At 40.8% G+C, this 21,693-nt stretch overlaps 1 protein-coding gene across 6 annotated transcripts in view; it reads left to right on the forward strand.

Annotated features, from left to right (window-relative positions):
* Nucleotides 1–21,693, forward strand: part of ARHGEF28 (Rho guanine nucleotide exchange factor 28) — a 220,597-nt gene that overhangs the window by 79,099 nt on the left and 119,805 nt on the right. For 4 of the 6 annotated variants that reach the window (XM_025205648.1, XM_025205646.1, XM_025205647.1 and 1 more), the window contains 5 exons: nucleotides 3,066–3,249; nucleotides 5,109–5,289; nucleotides 8,848–8,920; nucleotides 15,471–15,517; nucleotides 17,775–17,835. In XM_025205648.1, coding sequence (XP_025061433.1) covers nucleotides 3,066–3,249; nucleotides 5,109–5,289; nucleotides 8,848–8,920; nucleotides 15,471–15,517; nucleotides 17,775–17,835 — 546 coding nt within the window. Of the gene's footprint in view, nucleotides 1–3,065; nucleotides 3,250–5,108; nucleotides 5,290–8,847; nucleotides 8,921–9,970; nucleotides 9,996–15,470; nucleotides 15,518–17,774; nucleotides 17,836–21,693 lie in introns of those variants that run through there. The other 2 variants (XM_025205650.1, XM_025205652.1) reach the window with 2 other exon arrangements.

The following is a 21,693-nucleotide window of genomic DNA, read 5'->3' on the forward strand; positions in this document are numbered from 1 at the left end:
AGATGCTTACGTTCATTATGGAATTTCTTACCCTTTTTTGAAGTGTTCTTGCTTTAGCTACTCTTGCATGAGGTGGTTTTTGGGTCAGAATTTTCATAAGTGGCTAATGATTTTTTGGGTACCTCAGTTTTTAATTCTTAGTTTGAGATTTCCAAAAAGGGACAAAATGTTGAGCATGTACCTAACCAAAATGAGGTATTCCAAATCTCTAACCACTTTGAAAATAGGAACCATGAAAGCATACATGTACGCAACACACTATTTCTATTATTTTTCATTGCAGAAAAGTGAAGTTAGAGGACCAACAGGCATTTTCATGCTTAATGATTTGTTCCTAGAGCTCTGGCTGCAGGACTTTCATGAAATATCAGACCTGGAAGAGAATTTTGAACATTGACAAAGACATGAATTCATTAATGATCATGCTCCATGCTCTGTTTTGCTGCTAAAAGCTTACATGGAGAAACATGGCTGCTGTTTGTCAGTAATTAGAAACTGTTAGAAATTGGCTGAGTGCTCATCTAATTTTTAGAGTTTGCAGATGAAGTCTTCAAGTCTGGAAGGCTTGATTCTCAGGATTTGACATTTTTTACTCTCTAGATTCATTCTAAGCTGGGTCCCGTCACTTTTACTCTCAGCAAGTGGTACAATACTTTACATAGTAAGTAGTCTCATTGATTTCAGTAGGAGTACTCAGTTTGAATAAGGGACTGTTCACTGTGCTGAAGGCTGAATTTGGCTCAGACTCAGCTTTGAGCCACTGCAGTTGTTTGTTACTACAATGGTAGTTTTTGTTGATTCAACAGAGTTTCTGAATAATATGATTATTTGCCTTTTTGACCAGCTACCTGATCTCTCTTTAGAGACATCTTTCTGTTAGTCTGTTTGAATATAGTAAACATTGTTGGGAGCATGAAACGTTACCGTTCTTGCTGCTGTTTGTGAATGGATTATTTACAAACACAAACACATCAAGGAGCACAGTTTTCCTTTACTGGGTGGAATGTGAAATTTGCAGTAACACATTCTGAATTACTTTGGAAACTGGGCAGAGAAATAGATCTACTCAATCAGATAGTGTTTACATTCAGTTTTTAAATCAGTAGAGCCAAAAATGAGATTTCCTGCAGACTCTAAAGGTGGTTGTTCTATAGAGTAACTGATTTGAAATGTCAGCCAGATAATAGTCTTTAAATTTCATTTATGTCCATGATGAAATATTAATGCATGGAAAAATTAAGCTGCAGCTGAGCTTTTTTCCCCTGCCCTCAAATCCAAGGTTTTTCTTTTATGAAGGGTGAAGGCAGTCAGCTTTGCGTGACTGTCTGACTTGTTTACTGTTGTCTTTTAAGCTTCACCTCTCTTTGACCTTGATGTTCACACCTTAAAAAGCTGAGAACAAACAGGCAGGTGAGAGCATTAAAATTGGCAGGTGAAGACACTGTTTAAAAAAAAAAAAAAAAAAAAAAAGAAGCAATACAGGTGCATCCTGCCTGTCTGTTAATTAATAGTTCACTGCATCATTAGGCATCTTTTGCAGCCTTCCAAGGTACATTACACACTTTTCAGGGAAACTGCTTTTTCTTTATAGTATTGTGGTGCTTAGAAGCCACAGTCAGAATTTGAGACACGTGTGTTGGGTGCTGTACATGAAAAGAGAAGGGAGATGTTGGAAACACTGGTTCAAAGCATTTTCTTTAACCCTGGGAATAAAAAGCATGTTTAGACACACTCGTTCAAATTTTTAAAAAAATGCAAGGAGTGAGACATCTAAATATCTTTGTAGATATGGAACTATTTCAGGGGCAGGCAGTTATTTTGGGCAGAGGGCTGCTTACCCAGTTTTGCAGCATGGGTAGCCCCACCCCTTGACAGGTGCCCCGCCCCCTGGTCACTGTCTTGGGACCAATGTCCCAGAGCTGGCACCAGTGGGGCCCAAAGCGGGGCACAGGCTGGCAGGGGTCTGTGGAGCCAGGCTGGGCTGCACCAGCAGGGAGATGGGGGAGCTGGCCCAGCTCCATAGAGCCCCTGCTGGCTGGGACCCCACGCTCCTGCCACCCTGCTCTGGGCCCCACCAGCAGCTGCGGCCCCACTACTTGCTGTGCCGGGCAGTGTTGGCTGCTGCTGGCCTCCTGGAGCTCGCTTGCTGGGCAGCCCACAGGTGGTGGTGGCAAAAACTACCCAGCGCGGCAAGCGGGGGAGGGGCCACAGCTGCTGTCGTCACACTCAGCCCTGACAGGCAAGCCCGGAGCTGGTGCAGGGCCCAGGCTGGCAGTGGGGCCGGGTTACAAAGTGGTGCTGGGTGCGGAGTGGGGAAAGCGGCCCCTCGCTTGTCCCGTGCCTGGTGTCCTGTGCTGTAGCTGCTTGCAGCCCACCTGGGGCTGCCTGTGCCCGCTCCAAACAGCCCTGCGCAGGCGGGGAGGGGGTCGCGCAGGGCTCTAGCCACGGAGCGGGCAAGGGGCCGCTTTACTCAGCTTTTCCCTGGGCCACTTTTCCCCAGGCTCCTTCCCTACCCAGGGTCCTCCCCTGCCCTCCCCCCTTCCCTTCCCCCTTACCCGAGCTTCTGGCATGGGGCAGCCATGTGGTTCCAGGCCAGAAGCCCTGCCTGGGGCTTCCGGCTGGGGGGGGCCGGGTGGGCCCTGCTGTTGTGGGAGCCCGCTGGGCTTCCCCTGAGTCCTACTGCCCTTGGTTCCTGTCATTTTTGACAGGAACCAAGGGCAGATGAATATTAATTTTCTAAATTTTTTAGGAGCCCTATGGGCCAGATAGAATGGCCTCCCAGGCCAGATCTGGCCTGCAGGCCTTATTTTGCCCACTCCTGATCTATTTCCAATAAAAGACAAAATGCTAGTGGCAATTAAATCACTCTTAGGAAGTCTGAAAATTATTACTCTGCTGGAAAGAGGGATTCTTAGACATTTCTTCAGAAGCCTATGAGAATACTGAAATAACTGCTACATTTTAAAGGCAATACTTTCTTTTGTGTTTGCAAAATCCATAAAAAAGCTTTGTGACTCTTTACTAACAAATAACACTCTCCCCTTTTTCTTTTTCTTTTTTTTTAGAGCCTAATCACAAAGAAACACTTCTTCATCTCTCCGTGAGACTGGGCTTGGTGAAACTTTCCCAGTTCCTGTTAGCACAGCCTAGTGGGACACTGGCATTAACCTTAACTGGTGAAGATGGAGCAACACCATTAGATTTGGCTTTACAGGATGGACATGCCAGACTTGTTGAAACCTTTACAAAGTGAGTGTAATTGCTTCAAACCTCTGTTAAACTATTACTCTTTACAGCCAAAGAACAGAATGTTGTTTTTCTCAAATTAGGTTTAAGCTTAAGATATTTGCTTCTTGTTAGTGGTAAATTTGTAGGCATGTAATCCAGTATTTTGAGATTAAAATAAATTTATGATGTGTTTTCTTTAATAGCTTAGGGTCTGTTGAATTTTTCTCTTCTAGAGTAAATAGTTTAGGCTTGGCATTTAGTCTTTTACTTTAAAAATAATAATTAAAAATTATGCTTTTGCTTTGGATTTCTGAGCGTGCCAACACAAAATTTGAAAGTACGTATGAGAGTATATGCAGTCTTTTGCATAGCGTTGTAGTTTGAACAGTGATATAGGAACAGCACCTTTATTTACTCATCAGAGTCTGTATTCACAGTTACAGCTGCTTAGTTCAGTGACAAAAACAAAGTTTATACTATTCTTAAGTGTACAGAACCAACCCAGAAAAATGATGTGAACTGCATTTTATTCCTCCTTTTGCATAAATGGAATTGTTTACTAAGTCATGATTACAAGTTTTGCGGGGGGGAGGGAGAGAAAGATGTTGCATAGTTTAATATTCACATAAATATTTCATTACATTAAAAAAGTCCAGAAATTATTTCATGAAAAAATATTTAATGAAAAAAAAAATTGAAAAGACCTTTTCAGGTAACTTCAAACATCCATTCTTGTGTGATACCAGTCACTTGACATGGCAGCCATAGGCTTGTGTGCAAGGGCTTGAGAGTGACATGGACACCACTGAAAAGTGGAACTTGATTAATTTATTTTCATTGTCAATGTTTGGACAAAGCAAAGAAATCTCTAAACAGTGAACAGTATACCTGGTGAAAAGCAAAGTCAATTTTTACAACTTTTTCTGTTTTAATTATCTGAAGAATCACTAAAGACAAGGATTTTTTTTCTTTTAAATACAGTAAAACTCCAGTTTCATAAGTCTTGAGTCTTAGCTTTTGATAAACTGGGGGGTACCCATTAACAATCTAGGGATGCTGTTCCTGAAGCTATTAGGAAGTTTCAGCTCTGACCAGTAGCTTCCAGGATCGAAACCTTCTACCCATCCTAATAAGCTGGTTTTAGCTCTGTAGATCTTATAGGAGCTGTATTGTATTTGTGTTTGTCCAGATAATCATATTTTACCATTAATGTCTCCAGTTGAAAAGAAAAGACAAAGGGGACAGAAAATATAATATATATGCAAGAATTTAGTTAAAACTTTGTTTTGGAATGTAGCTCTTTTGTTCACGGCACTGTATGACATAGTTTTTGTGAGAATTATGCATACTTTTATTTGCATGAGAAAATTATTGAATGCTGGTACAGTACATTTTGTTATGAATGTCTCACTTGTTTGTAAGATTCAAACAATGCAGCATTCCCTTGAGACACTTTCTGCTTTTCACTTCAATTGGCTAATAAACCTCCTTGCTGCCAGTTCCTTCTTACTACTATATATGGCAACTTGAACAGGAAAAATGCTATTTCTATTTTACAGTAAAAAGAAAAACTAGATACTAATGTGATTGACTGTTGCTTTATTTTCGTGCCTTTTATTCCTAATGTAGCCATTTTTTTCATTTTGATGACTTAAAGGAACTAAATTTGTGTACGCTGAATTGATTAATTGGTAGCTGTTTGTTTGCCCAGCTGTGTTTTTCATGGATATTTCATATTTTCTACCATAAACTTTTACAGTGAATAAGTTAGGGTTTGGAAGTGCTGTGCACCTAGGAGAACAAGAAGGTCTACATGTTTATTTTTTCATTATACCTGCACACAGTGCTTACATTTTGATTGAAATAGCATGTTGTTTCAGTTTCCAGGGCAGTCATTCATTTGACATTTCTAGAGCTGAGATCAGTGAATGTGCTTTCCTGCGATTTGTCCATTCATCAGGAACTCTGACACTGACATTTAAGCACACTGCAGAACATTTACTGGAGTCTGATATTAAGCTCTTCAGAAAGTACTTCTGGGATAGGACCTTTCTTTATAAGGTAAGTAGCAAGTTACCCCGATGTACAGAAGCATATTTTCTTTGATAATTTGCATTTGCTTACTATTCATACTTGATATGCATGTTAGTGCTCTTCCTTAATATGTGAAGCTTTTAGGAATAGTAACTGGGTTGGTTCAGTAAACAAAGGAATATTGTGTTGGCTTTTTATTTGTGGTAAAGCAGTTATCTTTGTGTGCTACTGAAGTGTATACAATATTAAGACATTAATATTAATGTCAATTAATTAAGACAAATATTAATATTTGTCTGAAAAACTTCTTTATCACAAAAACTGGTTTTGATATAGCCACTTGCCATATAGCCAGTGCCTTCCTTTTAAATTCCATTATTTGCTTTTTCAGATTGCCTTCTCATTTGTATCCAGAATTGTAGTTTGAGGTATTTCATTAAGTTGTTGCTTTGTTGTTATTGCTTGTACTGAAATAGCATCTAGGAGCCCCAGTTGCCTGTGGGTGACTGTGTCATTTCCCTCCCCTCCTCCACCCCTCCCATCCCCCAGTCTGCAAATGCTGTTCCTGTTCCAGAATTTACAGTTTTGTTGTATTTGTTCTTTATTGTTTGAGCACTTCAGTGAGATACTTAAGTACAGTATATGGCTAACTATGCAAGGTGAGTACTGTCATGAACTTGAGTGGGAATGTTCAGGCTTAAAATTATGCCCATGGTTACCCTGCCTTCCTGATTTGGGGCCTCTGAGTATAAAAATTATTGGATTAAAAATGCTATATAATATTATGTGTTGTTTTTCCTCTTGGTTCTTAAGTTTTATTTCTATTTTAGTTTTCCTTTTCCCCTCTATTTTGCTTTGTTTTTGTATCTTTAATCACTTATGTCAGATTTTTTTTTTAATTAAAGAAGGAGCTGTGAGATCTTTACATGCAAGTTCTACATACTTGCATGTAAAGATCCACTTGATTTGTGACCCAGACTTCCCTGTTTAGCTATTGCCTAGTTTCTTGTGTTTTCCAGTACAAGCAATTATCCCATTGCCATAGTTCTATTTGGTACACAATTCATACAATCTTTCTCTATTGCAAAATCAGAATTGTAAAAAAAGGATGGAGTATTGTTGACATCTGTAACTGTTTCTGGCTTTCTTTCAACATCTGAAGGGAAAAATAAAGAAGAAAATGCTAATCAATGTGCTATGTTAAAAGCTTGTGTGAATCCAAGCAACAAAAATTAAAGTTTGCAAAATTCTACAGTGATCATTATATTCAACCATTGCATGTAGGCTTTCCTTCCTGCTGTAACAAAAAAACCCAGGATGAGACCTGTTCTTTTGTGGTTATAGCTTATCTCCTCCTCAGGAAAATCTATACGGGCTAGGGCTTTCAATGATATAAGACCTTTAATGATAGGATTAGTATACAGCGGAAACAAGCCACTATAATTAATGTGGCTTCATAAATTTTTTACAGAACTGAGGAAAGCCAGTTGTCATGAACTCCGTTTGTGAGGATGGGGGAATAGGATTATCTGTGGGTAGCTAAAAGCAAGTTATAGGGTAAGCAAACAGGTTTTTTTTCTCTGTCACAACGGGGACTGCTCATCTTCACAATAACATCTCTGAAGCTGAAGAAGTCTTCCAGATTTTAATATAAGAAGTTGTATTGAAATAAATGTAGAATTAGCTGTTCTTCTGTAGCATTCATAACTGCTGCCACAAGCTGAAGAGTGTACATCTGGCTTGACTGTATATGAGCAAATGACTTTCTGGCTGTTCTGCACAGCTCTTCATAGAAGTGTATAACTATGGTCCAGGAAGGAGACATGACAAGAACGGCCTTTGTGGTGGCAGATGACTTTTGGTTTTGTATGCTTTCCTTGTGTGTTGATGGCTGTTAATGGATTTGTGCCTTTCTTTACCTTAACCGCTCCTGTGGTCCTCTAAGAGAGCAGAGAATGGCTAAAGCTAGCCACAGTAGCGGTTAAGGTAAAGAAAGGGTATCTGTGGGTACCACACAGTTTGGGCAGAATAACTGGAGAGAGGTTTCCTGACAAGGCAAAAAACAGGGTTAAGTTTTGAAACATTCCATGCTCAGAGCCATCTTACATTGTAGGCATTAAAGTAACGACAGTTTTTAGTTTTGTGATTGTGGTGATAAGGAATTAGAGGAAAACTGAGTGTTAGGGGCTCAAAAGATTATGACATTTTGAAGAGGTTTGAGCTTCTGTAGTGGGGAACTATGAGTGTTCTGTGGCTTGAGTAGTTTGACTGCCTGTAAAAATTTCTTAATATGTGGGTTCAAAGTGACATGCCTGGATACATCACGTTAGTTTGTAGGTGAATACAGCCAATGCAGGTGTGGAGGAACTTAAGCGCAGGCAAGCAAATTTTATTTCCAGTAGCCAGAATTAAATATGATGTAGAAGAAAATAAAGGAGGAGCAGATCTTGCAAAAGGAGATTTATTTAACAGGGTTAAGAAAACGTTTAGTCTTTGTAAGGAGAGGCCTTTTATGGCAGGAAAATCTAGTAGCATTCAGAAGGGGAAGTTCAGCTGAATTGGTCTGTTTCTGTCAGCTGCAGGAATAGGAAAAATAACACACTTGACAATGGACAGATCTTGCTGTGACACAGAAAAACATAGATATACACACCAAAAGGATGTTCTCAAAACCAACTTGGTTTCCAAAAATTATTTAAAAATAACTTCAGTTACTTTACCTTCCCAAGAGTTTCCCAATTTTTGTCCTTTTATATTCCAGCTTTCTTGGTTTTATTTCTTCCCTGTTCAACAGATGCATAGAAACTGTCTGTGCAGAAACCAACTATGAACTGATAATACCCAAAGTGCATAAACTAAAAAACCAAAACACTGGGATGCTTTATGGTGTCCTCTCCTTTTTTTGTATTCCTCTTTGAAGGTAATCTCTGAAATAAAGGGCTCAAAACTGGGTTCCTGGTCCAGCTTGACATGTGGAGTTGTCATTTGGCATAAGATCACAATAATTAGCTTTTTGCCACCAATGTTCTTCTCTCTCTACCTTCTAGCTTAATATGAGTATTTTTCAAATAAAGAAAGGGAATAAAGGCATGATATAAGCCCTACAGCTATTAAATGTAATGCTTTAGATCAGTGATTCTCAACCAGAATGTTACCGCGTGAGGAGATAAGCAGGTAAGCTCAGGCTTGTCTTTGCCTGGCTGATCCCCCCCACCCCCATTGCCTGACCCTTCTTGAAGGAGGTGAGCACATAAATTAATAAAATGAGTGGCACCCAATTTCAAAAACTAAAGTTATGGTGGAGTGCCTAGAGTCCAATGAGTTACTACAAGTCCAAAGAAGTTGAGAACCACTGCTATAGATTCTTTGAATCTTGTAAGTGCCATGTAAATGTTTCCTATTTTTTTCAGTTAAAACTGTTTTACACATTAAAAAAAATATTTTGGAATATTTTAACTTGTATTTTCTGCATGTATGCATGTATTTTCCCACCTCTTGTTTTGCTTGTATGCTGTTCCACAAATATATCTGAGTATCCAAGAACACTGTTGTCATTGGAATGTGGGTTTTTTGTGTTTTTTTTAGAGTCTTAATTCAAAACAAATTGGGACAGTGGAAGCATCGCACATGCCCTGCAATACAACAGGTTCTGCAGAAGGTACAGTTTTTCTTCCTTTGTACTATCCCAGTTTTCTCCCACTAACCTTTCTTGCTTGGTGCAGAGGGTTGGACCCGATGATCTTCCAAGGTCCCTTCTGGCCTTACAATCTATGAATCTAGCCTTATAAAATCCAAGGTACACTGGCATGTGTGCTTGTGCCATGTATTTTTTTTCCAGGAAGATCACTTACTCTGTATGACACCAGAAAGCAATGCAATAAGCATAAAGTAAATGAATAAAGTATTCCATTAAAAAAAGAGGTAAAATAATTTACCAATTTTTACCTGAAATTGCTCACAAATTTTTAAATGCTTTATAACAAAGACTTTAAAGCATATTTTAAAAATAGCTTATGAAACCTCACTAAAATTCCAGAAGAGGGCAGCATTCAGCTAAAAAACAACAACTAACAAGCAAAAAAAACCCCCCAAAGTGGTCAACTTGCACGTTTCAAAAGTCAAATAAGACTTTTTAATAATGATAGGAGTAGATCAAAGAAGAATGAGTTAAGCTTTTAAAGAACAGGACCTAGTCCTGACTCTTGTAAGTCAAGAACTGGATTTCAGTGAGATGCTTGTCTATGTAAGGATTGCAGGATTTTGCACCACGATCATTATGATTCCACAAGATAGTGCCTGAATAGTGCAAAGACGTGTGCATACTGAACTTCACATGCTGCAAACATTTCCACAGAAATCAACAAGTGTCTTTGTAAACTTTCACAGGATCTAGACCTGCCTGATTTATGTAGGGTTATATATCTGAGAAAAGAATTTGAGGCACAGCCACCTGCTAATTATTCTTAGTAATAAATGGAGGAAGTGTCTCCTTGCTGGACATTAGCTTACCTTTAAATAGTTAGGTATTGCATAGACCACTTCTGTTGCACTTTAGGTAGAATTTTTTTAATCTAGTTTCTCCACATGTTTTGGTTTGATACAGTCACAAGCAACAGTACCAGTGTTCCATCTAAATAAACATCTATAAGACTTTTTCATCATCATGATGTTTAAGCATCTTGTAAACATTAGAGCAGTGGCTTCTCAACTCTGAGTCTCAACAATGGCAAACTGTAAGTTCATTTTGGTAAATAAACAACAGTTTATATTACAAGGAATTACATACTTTGCTACCAAAATGATGATGATTATTGTGGCTAAAGATTTCTATCAGCTTGCCACTCTCTGGCCAGTATGATCCCACCCATGCTGTTCATCATTAGTAGGAGGGGAATTTTACAGATCACAAGTGCTATTACCCATAGCAGCAGACTGAGTAAAGCAAGCCATATCTGGTGACTAATACTCTAGGTTTTTTCTTAGTTCATGTTTGAGATGACTGCTGTGTTGCATACAAATAGTAAATACCTAGCGATACTGATTTAGTATTTGAGAAGTCATTTACTGTATTTACTTGAATGTAAGATAAGGGTCCCCCTCCAATTGCATGGGGAAAAAGTCTCTCACTTTCTAATCACATACAAGGAAATCTCTCTAAATACATTGTCTATCATTAAACTGCTGCCAAATGCAGCATTTACTCAGCAATGTAAACCAACTGTGAAACTGAATAAATGCAGGCAACACTAAGCATGACTATATAACACATGGTCCATATTGGGCAAACATACTGATGGGAATCTACCACAGGAATAGGTTAGTGTAGCCCATCTGAATTAGATGAAAGGTAGCACCCATTGAGTGCAGTCTCCTTCACTGCCAACTCTTTTTCAAGTCATATTGAGCCATGACATAGCATACCCAGAATCTTTCTGACCCTACTCTCTCAGCCTGGCACATGTGATTAGTGTGGCCCCACTCTCTTTGAGGTGAAACCAGAGCAGGTTGCCCTGAGCCTCATCTACATATACATTTTTTTTAATCATCCTAGGACTTGTGACATAAACACCTGGTTTCAGTCATGAGTGGGGGCTAATTAGCACATGGCTCCTTTGTGAGGGATATCTGGAATATACACACATACTAAGTAGTGGAGTCATGGCTTGAAATGCTGTTGACTCTGCTGGTGTCCAGCTCAATGAACTATGTGGTAAATCATGAGCCTTTGGCTTTGGACTAATATCATGCATAGTTTTACTACATATAAGTGCTCAAAAGTAGAGATGCACTGATACATCGGTTTCATATCAGATTGGCACCGATATAAGGAAAATTGACTGTATTGGCCATCGGCTTTTTTTGGCTGATGTGGCCGATAATGCCACTGATAAATGCCCCGTGCATACGTGCAACTACAGTACAGCATGCAGGCAGCCAAGAGCGCAGCCTGGCAGCATGAAGAGCAGCCGGGTCTGGATGGTAAGTCTGTTGTGAGGGAAGTGGCATGGGGCAGAGTGAGGAACTCTCAGTGGCTCGTCTCGCAGGGCAGCTCCTGTTGCTGCTTGCACCGTGGGAGGGCATGGGGGGTTGTGTGCCCCTAGATCTGCACGCAGGGCGGGGCAGGCTGCTGCTGTGGGCTGGGGCTGGGGTGGCGCCAGGCTCTTCCTGGCGGGGGGGGGGATGGGGTCAGGGCTGCGCTTGAGGTGGGCAGCGGCAGCACTGGGAGGCAGGGTTGGGGGGGCTACAGTGAATTTGGGGTGGCTGCAGTCCCCCCCTCCATATCCCCCTCCCTGAGTGCAGCCTGGCCCAGCGTCCCACCGGAAAGAGTTTGGTGCTACCCCGGCCCCAGCCCGCATCAGCAGCCCACCCTCACCTCATGTGCAGATCTGGGGACCCTTGTCCCACACGCAGATTCTCCCCCCCCCGCATGCCTCCCAGATGAGTAGCTCACAGCTCCATCCCCCACTCCACCTTGGCTGTGCAGCCTTTGCCCCTGCCCCAGCCCTACTCTCTCCCTCACTGCAGGGGCCTTGATCTGCCCCTGACATCCCTTCCCTTGCTCCTTTCCCCGCAACAAACTTACAAGCAGGACTTACTGCTCTCCATGCTGCCCATCTGCATATTAGAATTGATTGGCTGATATGGTTTGCTAAAACGTGGCTATCAGTATTGGCCCAAAAATTCTCTATCTGTCCCCCCGTCCCCCTCCCACCCTCAAAAGTGTGTTTTATGGAGTACCTGTGCTAAAATTTGCAGCAATTTCAAAAAAAAAAGTAACATGCATCAATTCTGGGTAAACTAAGTGAATGGGTACTACAGTATATGCAGATTGTTATAGCCAGGTTTAATTGCAGAGCTTTTGTTTTCAGATTTGCTCTTTACTTCCACATGCTCAGGGGCTAAGTACATACAGTGAAAAAGCCCGAGGCTGAATTGATTCATCCTTTGCAGGTTAGTTTAAACTGCAAAGATTGATCCAATAAGCAAATGAACAGACATTTGCTTTTGATTCAGGAAATGCAGCCACATGCCTGCAGTGGCTCAAGCCAGAAGCCAGGAGGCACTAAAGCACAGCTCTCTGGCACGTAGCCAGCATTGGCTGTGTGTTTGCTTTCTTTTTATGCTGCCCCAGAGGTCTCTGGAATTTGCAGTGCACAATTGTAGAAGCAGGACTCTGCAGGGTTGCTTGTCACTTCCTTTTCTTGCTTCCAGGTGCCTCTAGGATTTTTAGTCCATAGCTACAGCCAGCAGTAAGTTTAGCAGGGCAAGGTAGCTCTGTGCTCAGGGGAAGAGAAATTTAACCCCCCTTCCTGGCCCTAGACCTCAGCCAGGGTTTGCCTATGGGAGGCCAGTGACCCAGCGCTCATTGCTGCAGCTAGGGATCAGAGGGGCGGGGCCAGCCCTGCCCTTTGGAGCAGACAATACAGCCCAGCCCAGGGCTAGAAAGCATGCTGGGGAACTCTGATTTAACTTGAACCAGAAAGGGGTCTGGGACAGAAGTTTCATAAACTGGGTTGACCTAAATCAAGTAAGTCTGATATTACATTCAGTCAGGTTTATCTTAAACCAGTTTCAGCCATTTGAAACTGGTTTATGTGTACTAAACTTCAGTTCTGTTACGGGTTTAAACCAGTTTCTGATCAGTTAAACTGGTTTACATGTAACTTCTGTCCCTAGCCAGGGAGAGCAGGGTCTGATAGTAAAGGGAGGGTGAAGGGACAGCCAGGGGAAATAGTTGGGGAGAAGCAGGGAGCAAAGTGCTGCCTGATTCCCCAGACATATTTTCCCTGGTGTAGCAGTGGGAGGGGAAAAATTCAAGGCAAACCTCCAATAATGAGAGGCTGTATCTGGAATATTATAACACGTTTATACATTTTCCATATATAGAATCTAATTATTGGGGGGGTTGTCTTGTAAGTGGGATCTTCTATTCCAGTAAATATGGTAATTTCTGATCATATGCTTTCATTTTGATTTCAAACCTACAAAATTCAGCTTTGTGCACAAGTTTGAGATGCACAAAGGTTAATTCATTGATTCCAATAGAGGCTAAAAGCCTATCCACTTTTAGTGAATCTGTGCCCAATTGTCTTTAATCCAGTCATTACAAGAATTGCCTAGCACCTTGCAGGATTGAGTCCCTTATGCTCATCGCAGTTAAATAACAATTCAGAGGCAAGAGTTTCATCACATTTCACTAGTATCCATAAATCAAACAAACTGTTAAATCACAAGGCCTGAATTCTGACTGGGCCTTTGGGTAATTGGATGCTGAGCTTAGAGTATAACATTTGTTGCAGTAATGTTATAAAGACATTCTCTTCATCTGTTGTTACAATAAGTCATATTTATTCCTCCTGCATGGATATAAAGTCAAGATCAACAGACCAGCTATCAGAAGCCCCTGAGTTATTATCTAGTGAAGGTTGCTATTGTAATTCACTGCCTGTTGTGATATGCAATCAAACCAATGGAGTGGGTCAATGTAAGGTGATATTGCTAGCTTAGCACTAAATCTCCTGTAGCATCTTAGTTAAAGTCAAATGCATGGAATGATTCATCCTCTATTGACAATGCAAAACAAAATATGAAATAGATTTTAATTTGGCAATCCTGTGTTATAAAATTTAAAAAAATCCTATAATGTTCTAATTTTGAAATGTCATGGTATATAACACTTTGGCTGATCTTGTTATTTAGGTACCTACAAGCAATTTGCTTCTGTCAGTTAATCCGCTTACTATACATGAAACTGTTATCCAAGGATTGTAAGAATGGCAGTAGTAGAAAATGTCTAGAGAAATTTTGGGGAGGCATTCCCTGGAAATAATTTTTTTGTAGTTTAGCTGTTTCTCTTTCTGCTTCAGTGCTCTTTAGTTTCTACAGTTGGTGTTAAAAGTCATTATTTTGTCTACCTTAATTAGGTAGTGGTATCTGGGTTCATCTATTTGATTACGGTGAAGGTTTACTTTATAATGGCAACCAAATGGTGCAGTGGGATGAGGGGGCACCTGCCCAGGTGCATGCATGAGATGGGCTGTAATGCTGTAGGGGCTGAAAGCTCCCACAGGATCCTACTGGTGTGGCCTATGAGGCATGTGGCACCCAGATGCTTAGAAGTTAAACAGGCCAGCATTAACATCTCATTCACTGTCAAACTGGTGCCACTGAAATCCATGATGAAATCCATGGTGCCAGGATTTTATCCCAGAGAGTTTCATTCAAATAAGGATTGCAGGATTGGTCCTGGAACCTGTGCCTAGGCAATCCTTTTGAATTGAGTCTTCATAAGATACATTGGCAGAGCATCTTTTAAACCTTGCTTTGGGCTGTGCGCAGAGATGAGGATAGGAGAAAAGCACCAGAAGCATTAATGGTTTCTGAATGGTGTCTCATAATATACTACACATTAACTCATTTCATAGCAAGTTATGATTAAATTCATTTGTAATAGTTGATTTCACAAGGGAAACTGAAAATGAATTAGCATAACAGAGGATAAAGCTGAACTCTGAGTTTGACATGAAAAGGAAAAATAATGTGAAGAGAGCTTGAGAGAGTTTCTTTTTACTAAAAAATGTAGCAGTAGCCAGCAGTTTTAGGAAGCCCTGTGACTTTGTTGGGCTTATTTGCATGTCTGTAACCAGCTTTTTCTTACCACTCTTCACCATTTCATGATAGTACTGGTGTCTGCCTGGATAAAACTTGCAAAATGTGAACAAGTTTTTGTGTGTTCTGTATCCTTTCCCACAGCAGGTTTTGTAGAAGAAACCATATAAAGGGAATGACATAAAAGATGTTATTTTTCACTACCATTTTTGAAAATGCAAAAGCTAATTTAAAAAAATGCATGAAACCTCTTTAGGAAAATGTACAGGAATTGAGCTGTCCTGTGTTAGGCACATCCTCAGAATTTGTGCTGCTTTAAACACTGTTTTTCATATCCATAATCTAGTTTATGATTCAACATAAACTTTTTGTAGCTTGTCCCTTTAATTTCAAGAGCTCATTTACAGTTGGTCCATAACAATAACATAAAAGCCTGTTGTACAACTTTCTAGTGTTCTGCCCACTGGTACGCTGGTTTGGGGAAATGTGCGGGCTACTAATGCACATTATTCTGCAATGCCTGCTTGTTTCATTATATTTTCCTCTCTTAATCAAGAAAAAATGTCTTTAGAAGTTGATAAGGTATCTTGCTTTTCCAGATCCTGTGAACTTGACATCTGATGAATCATCATCTGAGGATGTGAAGGTACAGCTTTTTCCTTGCATGAATGGCTAAATTCTGTCCAGGTTCACATACCGCATCCTTTGCTGCGGCATTTTGAGCACCTTCCAAAGTTAAAATATAAATAAGGTGATCAGTACCTGCCGACTGATATTTCCTTTCCAATCCTGTCCCTGGGGGAAAGTTGTGTGTGTAGATTATTATTTATATTAATGAATTGGTTTTGTGGTGTTCGAACTAGAAAGCTAGGTTCTTATTTATATTAATGAATTGGTTTTGTGGTGTTGGAACTGGAAAGCTAGGTTCAAGACTTCTCTTTTTGTTCTTGCAGGATTGTGTAATATAGCTTTGTCCCCTGCCCAACAAAACCCCATCTTCCTGCATGCACAATTTTATCCTTGAGACAGCGTTTCACTGTTCCTGAGGAGTCGTGTTCTGGAGGGCAGTTGAGGTCTTGGAGGATATGGTGATCTGTTGTTTAATCTTGATACACTGATTAGAAATGTTTTCAAGGTTGTACACGAAGCCTTTTAGAGAATGGCAGAGAGAAAGATTTGGTATACAAAAAAACTGACTTTGCTCATGATACTGTAATACTTTTTATGTAGATATAATGCAAAACAGGACATCTTGCATTCAATAGCTTCTGTTTTTGCAGCGGTGCTTGAGAGAAGTTTTGGTTAGTCTGTTGTGTTTGATGACTCTTTATGTCATACTTTATATTTGTCTCCATTTCTGATCCCCAAAAACCTTGGTCCTTTTACTTTTCTCAATTCACAAAATTTGGGTTCAGGTAATGAGATTTAGCTGGCTCTAGGATTCAATGCATTCAAGACTGAAGCAGTTTTGTGGGTTGAGAAAAGCAAGTGGGAGATATAGTAAAATGCAGAGTTTGCTTGATGGAAGCATGCTTGTTGAGAGTTAGGAATTCATGGGGATGCTGCTGGATGTTTAGCCATTTATAGATTATTATACAGCAGCAGCCACCTCATTCGTTCTTTACTCTACATTTGAGTAGGAGAATGAGCATTTATTTTGGATCCAGATCTTGCTACTATAAGTTATGTCCTTATCACCTTAGGACTAGATTGCTACAGCATGAACACTTGTTAAATCCATCTGGAAACTTAAGACAGGGCAGAATGAAATGGTCTGTGTCCACTGCTGAGAACTCATGGCTTCTTACTACTTCATGATCTGTATTGATTGTTTGTCAGTTTCTGAATGGCATTAAAAATCCCTTCGGTGTGATATAAAAAGCCCAAGACCTGTCTCTCTCCTAGTATGATATGACTACAGATGTGATCAGTCCAGGCATTTTGCTGGAACCTTATTATTTTAAATGTATATCCTCCACCTGTAGTCCAGAAAAGTCCGTATGCATTGATTTGTCAGAGCACAGCAAAGAATGTGGTTTTGAAAAGGGAAGATGGCACTGAATGCTGGGGTTTCAGGTGAGGCACCATATTGTCTGGATTTGAGTTTGGATATATCTGAATGTTTGTACTTTGTGCCTGGGGCAACAGGATAAACTGCTAGTTTAATCTTTAAAGTGATTATCTTTCTGCATCTTAAAGGTTTATAGAGCCTGGATCGGCTTGCCTTCTTTTACTGTGTCTATAGTAGGCAACCGTCGATCCTCTGGATCATAGCATACATGTAAAAGGTCTAGTCAGGTGCCTGATGAATCCGCTTGTGTGGAGTCCTGTGACCATCACATCAAGACCTTTGACAAGCATGCTTAGGCAGAAGTATGGAGGAGTGGAGGCTGCCCAAGACCTACCATCCCCACTTTAGACCACTGAGACAGAATCCAAAGGCCAGACCAAATCCAGACATTCATTGTCTCCATGGTTGTAACTTCTCCAGAGAGCAACAGATAAGAACTGCTGCTGACTGCCTACTGCCTCAGCGACGGCGCATTTCTGTCACAATGATGTCCCTTAGCCTTTCTCCAACCAAGGAGTACCCACAAGGCAGTGGGGGCTAGGATTTTGAGGCAGCCTATACTTGCCTTACTGTGGAGGTTGCAACATTGTAGTACTTTATAGAAGCTCCCCCAGGACAAGTAGCCCCACCATGTTGCTACCAGGCCCTCCAGTTGGATGCAGTTTACAGTCATACCCAGAGCAAACTGCATCTATAGAAAATTAATAAATGAAATGAGTAAATGCTTCTTGTATTATTTTTCTCTCAATTCAGAGCACACAGTGCTGTTTTCATATAAGCACAAACTTAACCATTTGTCCTTAAAAATCTAGTTCAAGTTTCCTTTTTCTAGCCTTTCAGCGATTCGGTGGTTCCTTCTAGGGGAAATGAAGACCAGGATTTACTGGGCATAGGTAAGAAATTGGTAGTCATTTTGACTGTTAAGAATGTTATTGAGATATATACCATTATGCTTTCAGGTCCAAACACATATTAGAGAGTTTCTTTAAAAGAAAGGAAAAAGCAGCTGACTTAAATGAGCAGCATAGCAAGGTAACAACTGAAAGGCTTACTCTGTCACATTTATACTAAACATGAGAGTTGTTTTGAACTCCTCTATTATATTTAGGTTCATATGTCTATTCATCATACTAAGACTTTCTGACAATCGGCTAAGGTAGAAATAAAAATCTTCAGAAGAACTGGAAGAATTAACTTGAATGTATGGAGAAGAATAAATGAAACATGCAAAGAATTTTCAAGGTATTGCAGTGATGGGACCAATTCAGTTTCCATATAAAGAGTAGATCAAGAGCTAGGTAAGCCCAACATCTCATAACAAAGTGAAACTCAAGTTAAAAAAGTGAGGAATATTTCCAAACTTGAGAATAATTCCTATAACAAAAGCGCAAGTGTTGCATAATACAAAACACAACAAGAAGGAAGTGGACACAGAGTCATTATCTCAGCCTATGGGAGCTGCGTTGCAAGACAGAAATAGCCAGGCTTTTAAAATTTGCATATGGTATAATACTGTGACTGGAATGGAAAGTGCAAAATGTCAGTATTCAGATAACCAGTATGTAAACTCGTGTGCTCTTACTACAAAAATAAGAGTCACTCTGCGTGCGTGTGTGCGCACACGCACTGGAGGATGGGTCTGTAGAGAAAATGTATCAAATTGTACACTGGCATAAGTCCACAAGATACTGGTGTACTAGATAAGAATCTGGTCTGGTATTTCAAATAATCTTGAATCACAATCACTCGTGTTCACCAGTATTTCTGAGACTTGTGTAAGTTGCCTGTCGGTTAATAATTTTATCATGTGTGGCTTGCTCCCCTCCTACGAGAGTAGTAATTAAATAAGGGAATAAAGAGTGGTTTGATAAAAATATTATCCTCATGATTTTCATGATTATTCTCATTTTTGATACTTTTGTGAGACTAGCAATTTGTGCCTTGTGTAAAGTCCAGTGCTTGTATGTAAACGATAGTGTCCACATAACTAAATTATATTTTTTCAACAAAGACCAAACTGGATTTTTATATAGGATGACAGGGGCCAGCAGGGTGTGATTAGGTAGCCACACCAGCTCTGATCCCAGCTCGTTATCTCATCTGGAGGAACCAGACTGCAGCTTGAGAGATGGCTGAGCTCAGGGCTGCACCTTGCTGTGCAACTGATGCACACTACTTCCCCTCAGAATACCCTCTTTCTTCATCATTTGCATTGACCCTAGTGGCAGCTAGAAGGGGAGTCAGTTTTTCTGGCTCTAACCAGGTCAGAGCTGCCCTCTGATGCTTAGATGGGCAGCCAAAGTCAGATTCTGGCTCCTTTGCCATCCCTAAGCAGCGCAAAGGAGCCAGTTTTCAGAGAAGCCTGGCACTGGTTCATACAACAGCTTGGAAGTGGGACTATGTTTACTTTAGCATAGATGTTTGGATACCAGGGAGCTGCTTATTTAGGTGGAATGTGTGGATTTATCTGAGTATCTAAACATGGATTAAGAAAAATAACCTTAGACATTTTTTTTAATATTGGCCTTCCCGGAGTAGGCTTGTAATGAGAACTTGAAAAGTCTCAGGTGCTACTTATTATCTATTTTTTAATTAGATTACAGTATAATTGAGACTGAAATAATTATTTTTCATTTGTGCAAGAATGTTCATAGAGCTATAATCCTGTTTGTTTCAGAAACTGCTTTTCTTAATCGAATTAACCTTGTATGCGTAAAGGTTAGCATTGATCCACTATTCAGAGGTAAAACCAACATCATTTGTTGTAGCAACCTGGGCTTCCTTTGCAGGTCTCCTATCTTAGTAATGACCCACATTGAAATCCTCACTTTATTGCAGTCATGGGGAGTTTTGCCATTGACTTCAGGAGGCTGAGGGCGCTGCTTCCAGTTTGCATTGTGTAAGAGATCTGCTGGGATTTGTGTGTGAAGCTGTAGGCCAGATGAAAAATGAAGCTATTGAATAAGAGGCAAAAGAGCCAAAAGGGACTGCATGGAAGGAGCGCCGTATTTTGTAACATTTTTATGTAATGAATTAAGATGGCTTTATTAGGCTATTTAAATATAAAAATCTGTGCATGTTTTAATAATAACTGTTAAATGTTAGGGGTTTATTGTCCTGTACTGCTTTGATCTGGGTTGTTTTTTGTTTTTTTTTTTAATTTTTGGTACTGTTGTATGTGGCAGTGCAGGAAGGAGAAATGCACAGTGGGGGATAAGATGAGAGGAGTGGAAAGGGATGCCCCGCAGGGGAAGCAAGAGAAGGGAGGGCTGAGTGAAGAATGAATAGAAGAGAGCAAGCTGTGGAGTCTTATTACCAAAAAAGATGAGTAAACCAAAGACTACCTTTTACTAGTGAGAATATTAGCCCTCTGGCCCTTCATATGTTTCTTAAGATCAATCCACTGATGAATATTATTCTCCCACCTCAGCTTTGCTCCCCCTTTCCATGTAGTCCCTTGCATTTGAAGTCTCTGTTAAAAGTTAATGATGGCAGTTAGGATTCCCATGCTCTTTTCTGCCTGTCTGGATCAGACCCCTGTTCATTCAACCCTCTCCTTGGCCCTTCCCTACCAAAACTCTTCTCCCAGCAAGTGCTGGTATTTGGCTTTTAGGGTATCTTTGAGGTATTGCCCTCTACAATAGCTCCAGAGGATGCCCCTACTCTTTCTTGTTGGGGCTGAAGGGGGAATGTTACTGTAGGTTTGTCTCAGACACCTTTTCAGAGTCTTTAGCTAGCTCTGCAGTACTTTTTTCCCATTCTGCATGTGTTGAGTAGGGTTGAGGTGGGCTTCTCTTTCTTCAAGAACAGTGGTCTCCAACCTTTTTAAATAGATCATCACCTTTGGCATTTAAAAGCAACCCAAGATCTACTGTGCACTGCCACCTCCCCCCACCCCAGCCCAGCAGGTAAGCCTGTGGGGAGGGAAAGCAGGGGGGCAGATCGAGGCAGAGGGAGAAAAAATGATTTGGGGGTGTGCCTCCCCAGCAGGTAAGTCCCACCTGGCCGGGGCCCCACTCAACTTACCCCGCTCTTGCCTCTGTGGCACTGTCCCTCACTGCAGGGGCCTTGATCTATCCCCCGCCCTGTCCCTCCCCCACAGACTGACCTGCTTGGCTGGGGCACGTGCATGTATGCACGTGGGCAGTCGCCCCCCAATCCCAACCTAGAATCGACTCCAGGAGGCTTTGAGATCTACTGGTGGATTGAGATCCACTGGTTGGTGACCACTGTTCAAGAGAGTCCCTTGTAAGGATTACAGAAGTAAAAGATGAAAAACTCCCTGCAAAGTGAAGATGGTGGAGTGGCCAGTGATGCCCCCTGAGAATCCCCATGTGGCTGGTGCAAAGTATTGCGATGTAGGGTAAACTGTTTGCAGTATTTGAGAGATGGTGAAACACTGGTGACAAGGGAATGTTAAATCAAGCTGAAATACATAAAAACTAAAGCTTACTGCTGTACAGACCTACCATTCTCCTTATCTCTTCCTCTTGGGAGTTGATAGAGGTTTGGTCAGTAGGGTCTGTGCGAAATTTCGCCACCAGTTTTGTTTCGATGCTGTTTCGACCTGTTTCATGGTCGAAACAGCAGAATCGAAATGAAACAGATATGGTTGAAACAGCCTCGAAACAAGGCAAGTCAAAACGTTTCGCTGTTTTGACGCTGTTTCGACGTTTCACCCACAGGCTATAATGGGGAAGATTGGAAAAGCCTATAACTTTGTCATTACTAGTTTGATTTGGATGAAACTA

Source organism: Alligator sinensis, unplaced genomic scaffold (assembly GCF_000455745.1).
Source record: "Alligator sinensis unplaced genomic scaffold, ASM45574v1 scaffold274_1, whole genome shotgun sequence".
In the NCBI taxonomy this organism is placed as follows: Eukaryota; Metazoa; Chordata; order Crocodylia; family Alligatoridae; genus Alligator; species Alligator sinensis.